At 35.7% G+C, this 12842-nt stretch overlaps 2 protein-coding genes across 2 annotated transcripts; both read right to left on the bottom strand.

Annotated features, from left to right (window-relative positions):
* Positions 1 to 2569: 2569 nt before the first annotated feature.
* LOC130590183 (uncharacterized) lies at positions 2570 to 4786 on the bottom strand. Its single transcript, XM_057392213.1, has 5 exons — positions 4599 to 4786; positions 4422 to 4510; positions 3866 to 3990; positions 2788 to 3219; positions 2570 to 2719 (listed from the first exon to the last, which is right to left on the bottom strand). Exons 1-5 carry the CDS (start codon positions 4784 to 4786, stop codon positions 2570 to 2572), a joined length of 984 nt encoding a protein of 327 aa, XP_057248196.1.
* Positions 4787 to 11491: 6705 nt separating this feature from the next.
* On the bottom strand, positions 11492 to 12842 carry LOC125493115 (BURP domain-containing protein 5-like). Its single transcript, XM_048635942.2, has 2 exons — positions 12680 to 12842; positions 11492 to 12325 (listed from the first exon to the last, which is right to left on the bottom strand). The coding sequence occupies exons 1-2, from the start codon at positions 12711 to 12713 to the stop codon at positions 11538 to 11540; spliced, it is 822 nt and encodes a 273-aa protein (XP_048491899.1). The 5' UTR covers positions 12714 to 12842; the 3' UTR covers positions 11492 to 11537.

Raw genomic sequence — 12842 nt, 5'->3', positions numbered from 1 at the left:
TATACATTCATATATATATAAAAAAATTCAATCCACATGATATATGAGTAACAAACACTGTCATAAATAATTTCATAATGATTCGAGTTAAGCAGTATCATATAACTTTCAATTAAAGCATTCATTACATAAAGATCACATCACCCTAAGAGAAAAGGTGGGGGTATTTCACTCTCGTTTGTTCTTCTACTTCCCAAGTAGCCTCGGAGGTCAAGTGGTTAGCCCATAGAACTTTCACCATTTGGATCACCTTAATTCTCAGTTGCTTTTCCCTACAATCAAGTACTTCAATTGGTTTCTCCTCATAGGTCAAGTCATTTCGTAGTTGCAAAGGCTCATGTCTAATTATGTGGCTCGGATCTGGGACATATTTCCGCAACATCGACACATGGAATACATTATGGACCTTGTCCAAGTCAGTCAGTAATGCTAACCGGTATGCTACCTCATTAACCCGTTATAAGATCTCATATGGTCCAATATACCTTGGACTTAGCTTCCCTGATTGGCCAAATCTCATGATTCCTTTTGTAGGTGATATTTTCAAGAATACATGATCTCCTACCATAAACTCCAATGGTCTTCTCCGTTGATCTGCATAACTCTTTCGTCTACTCTGAGCTGTTTTCATTCTTGATTGCATCAATCGGATCTTATCTCATTAGTAGAATAAATGCTACTTGCTGCGGTTAAAAAGTGCCCTATTGCTGCGTTTTGGGGCGCGCAGCAATTAAGGGCGCAGCAATAGGTTTTAATAATATTGCTGCGGTTTTAAACCGCAGCAATATATACCAATATTGCTGCGGTTTTTTAGGCCAAACCGCAGCAATATACTTATTTTACATCTGATTTAGAAAGCATATTGCTGCGGTTTTGTCTAGTAAAACCGCAGCAATAGGGTCTGTACAGGTAAAAATTTTTTTTTTTTTTTTTTTTGCATTTTTAAAAAAAAAATTGATAGTTATAATAAACTTGTAATATAAACATTTTTAAATCCAAAGAGACTATTGCAATACAATAACAATACAAAAGAAACTCACCCAAACTGTCATATATTCAATAAAAATAATAAATTACAAATCCTAATTACAAAATATATATAAAAAAAATACAGACTAATAATGAAAAATTTTAAAAAAACGAAAAAGAAGCAGAGATGACGAAAAAAAAATACAGACCTTGATTCAAAAAAACGAAAAAGAAGCAGAAATAGAGAATGAACGCAGTACACTATGATGGAAAAATGAATACAAAAATATACAATGAAACAGAGGTACAAAATTAACAAAAAAAATTAAAAACTAAATAAAAAAGGAAAAACATCATTAGATCTTGAAACAACTCGCCGGTAGAGACGAACGGAACGCAGTCGGCGCTACCATTGATGGAGATGAACAGACCACGTTGATGGAGCACGTTCGAACGCCGGAGATGAATGCGAACAAATGCAAAAAACGTTGATCGATCCAGATGCGGCGGACCTTTCAAGCTGCTTCCTCTCTGACAGTCGACGATGATGGGAAGAGGGTGAGAAAAATTCGTCAGAGGCTTCAACGTCGGCCGACGACTTGCGGTCGAGGAAGAGAGAATGTGTGACGACGATTGACTCGCGACGACTTGCGTTCGAAGGAAGGCGAAGGTTGACAGCAGGGAGGCGAAGAGAGGTTGAGAGTGATGAGAGAGAAGTGCGTGTGAGGCTGAGAGAGAGATGAGAGGCTGAGAGAGAGAAGAGATGGTTGAGAGAGGCGCTAAGAGAGAGGGAAAAAACCCTAAGTGCTGCTTTTATAATTTCACAGGCCCCGTCTTTTTTTTGTTTAAGTGATAGCGAATATTGCTGCGGTTGCCACATAGGACCGCAGCAATATATTAAAAAAATATTTTTTTAATATATTGTTGCGGTCCTACGTGGAAACCGCAGCAATATTTGCTGTTCAAGGCCCCCACATTATTTTTAAAAAGTGTCAGTTAGACAATATTGCTGCGGTTTTTGGGCGGAAACCGCAGCAATATTGTCAATTTCTATTTTTTCTTTTCTTTTTGCGTGTTATATTGCTGCGTATAGGTAAAACCGCAGCAATATCACCGCAGCAAATAGCATTTATTCTACTAGTGTCTGTGGTTTCCTAAATCAATTCTGGACCTATGACACGTGCTTCATCAATATCACTCCAGCACAAAGGTGTGGGACATTTCCTTCTATAAAGTGCTTCATAGGGAGCCATCCCAATGGTGGCTTGATAACTGTTATTGAACGAAAACTCCACCATAGGTAAGAATTTCTCCCAAGTTCCTTGAAAATCCAAAACACAAGCTCTAAGCATATCTTCCACAATCTAATTTGTCCTTTCTGTCTGTCCGTCTGTTGTCGGATGAAAAGCAGTACTAAAGTTAAGCCTTATTCCCAGAGCTTTCTGTAACTCTTTCCAGAATTTTGCTTGAAATCTTGAATCACGATCGGAAACAATCGAGCTAGGCACTCCATGTAAGCGTACTATCGTGTTCATATATAATTCAGCCAATCGATCCAAACTCCAATTACTCTTCACTGCTAGGAAATGTGCCGACTTTGTCAACCAATCCACAATAACCAAATGGCATTCATTCCCTTGGTTGACATAGGCAAACCCAAGATGAAATCCATCGATATGGAATCCCATTTCCACTTTGGCACATCCAAAGGCTGCAACAAACCAGCTGCCTCTGGTGTTCTATTTTTATCCTATGGCAGGTCAAGCATTTAGCCACAAAGTCTGCTACTTCCTGTTTCATATTGCTCCACCAGTACACCTGCCTCAGATCTTTGTACAACTTATTTCCTCCAGGGTGAATTGAATATGGTGTATTGTGAGACTCGGTCAAAATTCTTTTCTTCAAATTTTCATCATTTGGAACACATAATCTTCCTTGAAACCTCAAAGTTCCATCCTCTTGGATCACAAAACCAAGTGATTTCCCATTCTTCACATCAACCTTTATTCGTTCTAATTGTGAATCCTTTCCCTGAGCTCCCTTTATTTCTTCAATTAAGCATGGCCTTGACTCCATTGCATTCAAACAACCACCCTTTTCCTTCTGAATGAGTTCTACCTCCATCCTCACCAAATCATCATGAATGGCTCGAGGAATAGACAGGATTGTTTTCAGGTGAGATTTACGACTCAAGGCATAAGCAGCTACATTAGCTTTTCCAGGATGATATTGGATATCAAGATCATAGTCCTTCAGAAGTTCTAGTCACCTACGTTGCCTCATGTTGAGCTCTTTTTGGGTGAAGATGTATTTCAGGCTTTTGTGATCAGTGAAAATTTGACACGAGGCTCCATATAAGTAATGTCTCAAATTTTGAGGGCAAAGACAACAGCAGCAAGTTCAAGGTCATGGGTGGGATAATATTGTTTATGTGTTTTGAGTTGGCGATAGGCATAGGCTATCACTTTCCCATTTTGCATTAAGATACAACCTAACCCGTGTTTAGAGGCATCACTATAGATAACAAATCCCTCGGTTCTAGATGGAAAGGTAAGAACAGGGGCAGTGGTGAGTCTTCTTTTAAGTTCCTGGAAGGCAGTCTCACACTCCTCAGCCCACTTATATTTGACATTCTTCCTCACAAGTTTGGTTATAGGCAAGGCTATTCTAGAGAAATCTTTCACAAATCTTTTGTAATAGCCAGCTAACCCCATAAAACTCCGAACTTCAGGAACATTTGTTAGTCTAGGCCACTCCACTATTGCTTTTATTTCTCGGGATCCATAGATACACCTTCTTCAGAGATGATATGACCCAAAAATGATATCTCCTTAAGCCAGAATTCACACTTTGACAGCTTAGCATATAATTGATTTTCTGCTAACATATACATTACCTTCCTCAAATGCTCCTTAGGTTCTTCTGGGTTCTTAGAGTATACCAAAATATCATCAATGAAAACAACCACAAACTTGTCTAGGTATGGCTTGAAGACACGGTTCATTAAATTCATAAATACAGCTGGTGCATTGGTTAACCCAACAGGCATAACAACAAACTCATAATGACCATATCGGGTTCTAAAGGCAGTTTTTGGAATATCCTCAGGCTTGATACGAAATTGATGGTAACCAGACCTCAAATCTATTTTCGAAAAGACTTTTGCACCTCGAAGTTGATGGGTAATGGGTACTTATTCTTAATGGTGATCTTATTTAACTCCCGATAATCAATACATAACCTCAAACTTCCATCATTTTTCTTTACAAACAAAACCGGGGCTCCCCAAGGCGACACACTCGGTCGAATATATCCTTTTTCAAGTAACTCATCTAATTGTTTCTTCAATTCTTGTCAGTCGGTTGGGGACATCCTATAGGGTGCCTTGGAAATAGGGGCTGATCCTGGGATTATCTCGATGCTAAAATCTAATTCTCTTCGTAGAGGCATACCAGGTATCTCATCAGGAAACACATTTGGGTATTCACAAACCACATGTATATCAGCTATGGAAGTTTTAGGGGAATTTAAAACTATGACACTACAAAGGTACCCAAAATAGTCAAACTCAGGCATCTTTTGAGCTCTCAACCCCATAAACAATTTGAATTTGAGGTTTTGTCGCAAACTTTTGGTATGAAATTCTACACCCATCAGGTGCTTTAAGGGTCACATTTTGCTTAACACAATTGATGTCAGCCTCATATTTAGTCAACCAATTCATCCCCAAAATTACATCAAACTCAGATAACTCAAATTCTACAAGGTCAACTAGAAACTCAACTTTCCCCAATATAATTGGACAATTTCTATACATGAATCTACATCTCACAATTCCTCCAGTAGGTAGGACAACATTTAGAGAGGGAAAGTCACATGATGGTTGCGATTTCAGGCTTATGGTAAACAATGGAGAAATAAAGGAATGTGAAGCTCCATAATCAAATAAAACATGGACATGCAAAGAATGGATAGAGAAGATACCGGTGATAACAGTCACTAGTAGAAAAATGACGATTTGCATCACCCCATTTGCGTCGCATGAAAGGCAAAACGACGCAATAACTTAATTTGTGTCGCACGTAGAGAGGAGTGCGACGCACAACATGGGTACATAAGCACCAGATACGCCCCATTTGTGTCGCACATGCCTTAGGTGCGTTGCAAAAGCCAAATGTGCGTCGGATTTCCTGACTCATGCGACCCAAATCGTCTATACCTTGAAAAAAAATTCAAACTATTTGCGTTGCACGTCTTTTAGGTGCGTTGCAAAAGACCCAATTTGCAACGCACCTTATACAATGTGCGACACACATATTAAGGCCACGAGGCCCATAGCCTACTACCCTTTTATTTCAGAAACTGCATGCACCTTTCATTTCTCCTTCTCCTTCCCTCACTCAACCCTAATTTCACTCAACCCTCTCCCTCCCTCTCTCAGCCGCTTCTCATCTTCTTTCTCTCTCCTCCCCTCTACAAGAAAAAAAAACCCTGATTTCTCATCTCCTCTTCTCAAACGAAATTTCTCACTTCGAAAAAAAGCTACAATTCATGCAAAGAAACAAAAGTTGATAAAGCTACGATTCATGCGAAGAACAAACAGACGAAGATTATTCTTTACTGGTAACTTTTGTGATTCGAAGAAACGAACTAAGAACAAACACGAAACGTAGCTTCTTATTGCTCCTAATTTGTGATATTTGCAAATTTTTTTCGAAGATTCTTGTTTTTGATAAAGCTACAATTCATTAGAAGAAACGAACAAACAAGATTTTTTACTAGTAATTTTTTTTTCTCAATTTCTTCTTGTTTTTGTTGATTTTTTCTTATTTTTTTGAGTTTACTTCTGATTTATTTTCTCACTTTTGAATTTTCGCTTTTTTATGTTTATCTAATTGAAAATTCTGAGTTATAAATTGTTAATATTGAATGTTACAGTTTTTTGTTTTCATGTTTTAGATCTGGTTTCTTTTTGTTTAATTTTTTTCTTTCAGATCTGGAATTCCTCTCCTCACTCTTGTCGATGTAAAGGCGAAGGGCCACTAGAATGTTGAAGATATCTCCTTAGTTCTTACCCAAATTGTATTGTTCTCTAGATTTTAAGGTTTTTTTGTATTAGGATTCTTTTGTACTTAGATTCATTTCAATTACTAAAACCGTTGATTGTTGATCTGAATAGTGAATGCAATGGTTTTAAACTCTATAACAATTAAGTTCATTACTTCCTATAATAATCTATTGATTCTTTTTTACAACCTATTGTTGATCTGAATGCAACACACTTCCTATTGTTGATCTGAATGCAACAATAATCTGTTGATCTGAATGCAACACACTTCTGAGTTATAAATTGTTATGTGCATCGCATGTTGCAACATGTCTGACGCAGATGACTCATGTTCGTCGCATGTGGCAATATGTCAGACGCAAATGACTATTATGTGCGTCGCACATTACCATGTGTCTGACGCACATGGAGTCATGTGCGTCGCGCCGTATACAAGGTGCGACACAAATAGGTCAAAGATCTGCGTCATTTCACATACGACGCAGATCATTTATTGGTCATCTGCGTCGAGACCTATGCCGTCGGACCGAAGTCCGACGCAAATAGGGGTCCCCGGTCCGACGTAAATCGACCTTTTTCTACTAGTGAGTGTCATCATTCTCAGCCTCATCTTGCCTCATGACATAGATTCTTCCTGTCGATGCTTGTCGTGGTAGATTACGATATGCTCCGGCGGTGGTGTTGTTTCGGTTGCGATTAGTACCAGCTGAAGATGTTCCTCCAAGTGCTCCCGGTGGCTTAGGAAAATCCCTAATATAATGATCACGACTCCCGCATCTATAGCAAGCATTTGAGCCAACACGACATTCACTCTCTGAATGGTTCCTTCTTCCACACTTGGCACACTCCTGAGGTTTGTTCACAAGTGCCCTGAAGTTACTCTGAACTCGGTTACCTCCATGATAACCTTGACCCCTATAATCAGATTGACCACTGTCATTTCTCCTGAAATTTTGTCTCCCTTGATTAGGCCTTTTTGCCCGTCCTTAATTATCATTCCTCCCATCATTTCTCCTTTTAAAGTTAATATTCTGAGATTCTCGAAGCAATACTACGCGTTCCACATTAACAGCAACATCAACCATATCCTGGTATGAAGTGAACCTTTGAGATGCTAACCTATCCTGATATTTGAGCTGAAGACCTCGCTCAAAATGGTTCATCCTTGACTGCTCACTAGTTACCAGCTCAAGTGCGAACCTTGAAAGCTCCATGAACTTATTAGCATATTCCAAAACACTCATTATACCGTGCTGTAAGTGAAGGAATTCATCTTCTTTCTGGATCCTAAGTGAGGGAGGGTAAACTTTATCTCACATTAATTCCTGAAGTTTGCTCCATCCAAACCCAGGTTCATTTTTCTTTTCTTTATTAATCTTCCACCATAAGCTTGCTTGGCCCGTGAGATAAAATACAGCAAAGTCTACCCTCCATTTCTTAGTATATTTCAGTCTTTTAGAATCATGTAAATCTCAGGATATGTAATCAAAACATGTAATAATAATAATCCCGCCACTCAGAAACATATGTTCATAAATCATCTTTTCAGTAGCATATTATAAAAAAGCATTTCAAAGGAATTGCGCGGATACTAGCAGTAGTTGTTACCTCAATTGCAGTATGATAATCCTCTTCTTATGTCCTTGATATCGTCCTTACTGAGCTCCAAGGAACGAGTTCTTTTAAGTTTCAATACGAGTATATTATAAGTTAGAAATCAATAGAAAACATTAGTATCATTGCTCTTTAAGTACTATTCTTAGTTTATAAGTTATGTAGTTATGACTTATTTAACGTTCTCGTGACTAATTGGTTACATAAATATATACTTGACATAATAGTTCATAGGAATCTTTTACATACTTGTTCATAAACATAATTTGAAATCAAACTAGAAGTCATATTACTATATTATAAGCTTATAATTTAATAGTTGCATTCATATAAGTGAGTTACTTATTAAAATTATAAGTGACTATAACTTTTAAACTAGTTTAGCAATATATGTTAAAACATGTTATAACTTAAATAATCTAAAGCTTGATAACATAAAGTTTATTCTACTATAATAACATTTGCTAAACTGCTTGATAACATAAAGTCATTCTACTATAATAACATTTGCTAAACTTAGGTGAACTACAATTGATGAGTAATTTTACTTAACTAGTTATAAGCATGTATTTGTCTTTTTGTTATTATTTAGCTTTTTAGGAGTATAACTCATTTGGGAATTGCTGAGAGTGACTCATATAAGTTAACAAATGTTACAAAAAGTCAAGAAGGGAAAATAAACTTACCCAGTTAGTTGGGTTCTTTGAAGCACGAAGGGAGGAAGGAGAAATGCGGGTCTTTAAAGCAGAAACGGCAGGGTTGCTAGTGGGCGACAACTCGCAGCAGCGAAGGGCGGCAGAGGGGCGGCGGCAGAGAGGGCAAGTGATGATGTGTCGTGGTGCGATGGTGTCGCGCAAAGGAGAGAGAAAGATAGGCGTACAGGGGGTTCGAGGAAGATGCGAGTAGGGAGGGGAGATGGTGGGTGTTGGTGGCGCGGCTGGGTGTTTCTCCGGTGATGGTTGGATGGTGGAGCAGTGGTGCTCATAGGTGGTGGTAGAGTGGTTGTGCTGTGGTGGTCGAGTGGTGGCCGAAAAACAGAGGAAAGTGGAAATTGAAAATTTCAGATTATTTCAATTGTTTTCTGAATTTGTGTTGTTGATTTTGTGATTGAAAAACTCATCCATTCTTCGCTATTTATAGAGAAATCTCCATCTCAGTAGATGATTTTCAGAATTTTAAAATCCTCAAACCATTTAAGTCCATGGAATTCAAGAAATCCAGTGGCTAAATTCAAGGGTTTTGAGGAAAAATTCGGTGGGTTAAGTGTGCTTGAGAGAGTGTAATTTCAATGGGTTTCTAGAAGATTAAGTACACTGGGGTGGTTTTTTTGACTTTGTTGGACAATCTTCATTCTTATTTTTACACGTATAGAGAAGGAAGAAGATGAATTTGTTTTTCTGTTCCTAATTTGTAATTTTTTTCTGATTTGGGGAGAATAGTGTTAGGCTAATTTAGCTTATAAGTTTATTTTTGTTGGGCTCATTTCTGATTTTAAGTTTCTTTTACTTGTTTGGGCTTATGAACTTAGGTAAAGGGGCCATCAGAATTTATTACTAACCTTAAGTCTTACACCCAAAATATTTACAAGGTTGACTAAAGACTTTAGTAATCTAATTTATACACTTCATTAACCATAAATTATTCAACGAAATACTTAAAATTAATTTAGTGATTTTTAATTACTAAATTTAGATCATTTTTAGTTTAATAATTAAGATTAGTTATTAATTAAACAATATTAAAACTTGGGATATTACAGTTCTTGAGATTGAACATTAAAGGTTTTGCGATTAACCTTCCTTCTTTGATTGCGATTTCAAAGTTTGGGCATCTTAAACCTTGCGATTGGTTTAAGTTTCTATCTACAATTCATCACAAATCATCTCTGTTTGGCCCTAAAATTCATGAAATTTTCGTTCTTTGCTTGATAATACAATCAATTTTTGGTTCGTTTGTCAGCAAATTGGTTTACAAGTTTAATCATCCACTTGTATACTCATCAGTAGTCTTATCATTACTAGGATTTAGAAAGGCAATCCGACTTGTGTGGACCCGGTTCACACTAAAAATAGTGTGGACCAGGTCCAGGCACGTGACCCTTTATATCACTTTAACATATACTGTATCATTTTAACATACACTATATCTCTTTAACACACCCTATATCACTTTAACATACACTATATCACTTTTAACATACACTATATTACTTTAACATACACTATATCATTTTAACACACCCTATATCACTTTAACACACCCTATATCACTTTAACACACACTATATCACTTTAACATACACTATATCATTGTAACATACACTATATCATTGTAACATACACTATATCGCTTTAACATACACTATATCACTTTAACATACACTATATCATTATAACATACACTATATCACTGTAACATACACTATATCATTTTAATATACACTATATCATTTTAACATACACTATATCACTGTAAAATACACTATATCATTTTAATATACACTATATCATTTTAACATACACTATATCATATCAATATACACTATCATAAACTCACGTGACATGGATCGGGTGCACATTAATTAGTGTGCACCAGGTTCATATTAGTTTTTTTATTAGAAAGGAAATCAAATGGCGTGAGTGTGCTTGAGGGAAAGAATATGACACTGCCTAATATAAGATAGTGATGAAAAGATACTAAAAGGTTATAAGACTTCAAAAGGAAACGTAAAAGGAAAAAAATCAAGGCTTTTCCTATAATGGCCAATATAAAGAGGAGGTAGAAGGTTTAAAATTTTTGTAAACATTAAAGAATTAAAACAGTTAAATGTTTAGGAATAATAAGAGAATTTAATCAAGTAGATATTTAATACAATAAAATGATATTTGTTGCTTAAAAGAAACATTATAACATTGAGATAGAAAAAAATAATACGGAGTATGGAAATCTAAAGGTCGAGCTTAAAATAAATATAAATTAATTTAAAGATGATAAAGACACAATAAATTTAGTACAAATTAAATCTTTTAAAACAGCTTTAATGAAAGAAGTGAAACGATTAAGTTGATGCATCGAAAATAAATTTTAGATCAAAATAAGATTAACGGAAGGTCTAAAAATACTTTTAAAAAGTAAAGGAATGAAATATGAGAAAATTTAAAGGATTGTTTAAAGGCTTCGAATTATGAAATAACGGGGTGTTACAAGTTCACTATTCTTTAGAGCAGATAGTTCACATTTGCATGCATAAGAAAGATAAGACTCCTCAGAGGGCCGAGGGGTAATTAGACAACACTCTCAAAATCAATCAAACGTATTCTGATGATCAAGTTTGTTTATAATTTAGCAATGAAGACAATGATAATTATAACACCAAGCAAGGCGTTGTTTTTCCTGCCTTACTTTCACTCATCAAACATACTTTTAATTTATTGTTAAGCTCAAGTGAGTTCAATGCTGATAGAAGCTATCCAAGTTCTAATTACATACAGCTACATAAGTTGCCATAAGTTCAAGACTTCGAGTGAGTTTTGATGACACAGGTTGAGGATGACATAGATTCAAATAGCTTAAGTTTAGGGCTACAAATTTCGATTATTAGATATGTAAAAAATAAGTGAAAATCAGAAAATTTTAAGCTTGTAATAACTGAATTATTAATCACTTTACATAAGCTAAAATGAAGTCTGCAAATGAACTGAAAGTTATGAGCTAATGTTATTTGTTCATTTTCCATCTTTTGTCTCTTGAATGGGTAAAAAATCCCTTTCTTCTTTCATGAACATAAATGATTCATATTTATTATATGATATGAAGAGCTTCTATACAAATAAAATGACATATATGCTTCTCACCCAGCTTGGTGTTTATACTTAAGACACACTCCTTATTCATTGCCTTTATTTTTTGGCAGCCTATACCAAACTATTGCTTCTGCACAAACAAAATGACATATAGGCTTCCCACCCGGCTTGGTGTTAAGAAACTCAAAGGCATAATGTCTTGGATTCCAAAAAGAAGTGTCCTTATGACAAATTGCAAATGCCGCCGTTTGCTTCCCGTTATCGCGAACCAAAGAAACATTGTATAAATTAGTATTCTTTATGCTATGACAAAGAAACACAGCAAATGGATTCCTTATTTTATGACATACCACACTGTGACTTCCTAATAGTTGTACTTTTTGAATAGTGTATTCCAAAAGGATACAATAATCCTCCTCCGTGGACGCTACAACCAACTTATTTTTTTCAAAATTTAATAGTGACGTAACATAGTCAACCATACCTTCCAATGAATTAGCACAATTCCTTATCTCACCTTTGACACCTTTTTCTTCACATTTTTTCATCATCAACTCGATATCTTGAGCTAAAATTGATTTAGGATTCACATAAAGAAGATTTAGGATCACTTGAAATTTGTCCGATGTAGTAGGCATGATTTTTGCAACATGCAATGGCAAAAACTTGGCTTCAATATTGATTTTCTTGAAGTGCAACTTCATTTTAACTCCTACTTTTGACAATATATCATCTTTGAAATATATCACTCGACCATCTTGCGGAATTTGAGTTTTATTAACTTGTCCTCCCCAAACATACAATAGAGCTTCATGTGTACCAAAATCCTGTTTGTAATTCGAGTTGAGTTTCACAACTCTTTCATTTGGCCCTATGAAAGAGGACAAAATAAAATTAGAGTTTGTAGTATAGTGGACAGAGTAGTCTATGTTTAGTTTGACTAAAAATTAGATTTAGAGAAATAAATTCTAGAGTAATTTTTTTAAAAAACAAAAACCTTTTTTAGGTGAGTTCAAAAATCGAAAAGTCAAAATTTCAGAAAGTATGAAAAAGTCACAGCAACATTTTTTTTGTTGAGGGGAAGTCACAGCAATATTATCCATAAGAATATGTATTTGTAATTACTACTTGTACATAAACAAAAAGGATAACAAGAAGTGAAATTATGAGTTACTTTGTCATATACTTGGGACTATGATAGGTTTAATTTGATTCAAAAGTTTACCTAGATGCAAGCTATCCTTCAAAGGTTTTGGCATAGGGATATCGCCTACTTTAATTTTCCAATATATTTCTTCAGGTGACGGAGCTCCATTGCTAAGTGGGAAAGCCAACTGCTACAAAAAGAAAATTCAAACAGATAAATGATAAATATATGTTATGAGAAA

The sequence above is a fragment of the Beta vulgaris genome, chromosome 9 (assembly GCF_026745355.1).
Source record: "Beta vulgaris subsp. vulgaris cultivar EL10 chromosome 9, EL10.2, whole genome shotgun sequence".
Taxonomy (NCBI): domain Eukaryota; kingdom Viridiplantae; phylum Streptophyta; class Magnoliopsida; order Caryophyllales; family Amaranthaceae; genus Beta; species Beta vulgaris.
This window is presented reverse-complemented; position numbering and strand designations above follow the sequence as displayed.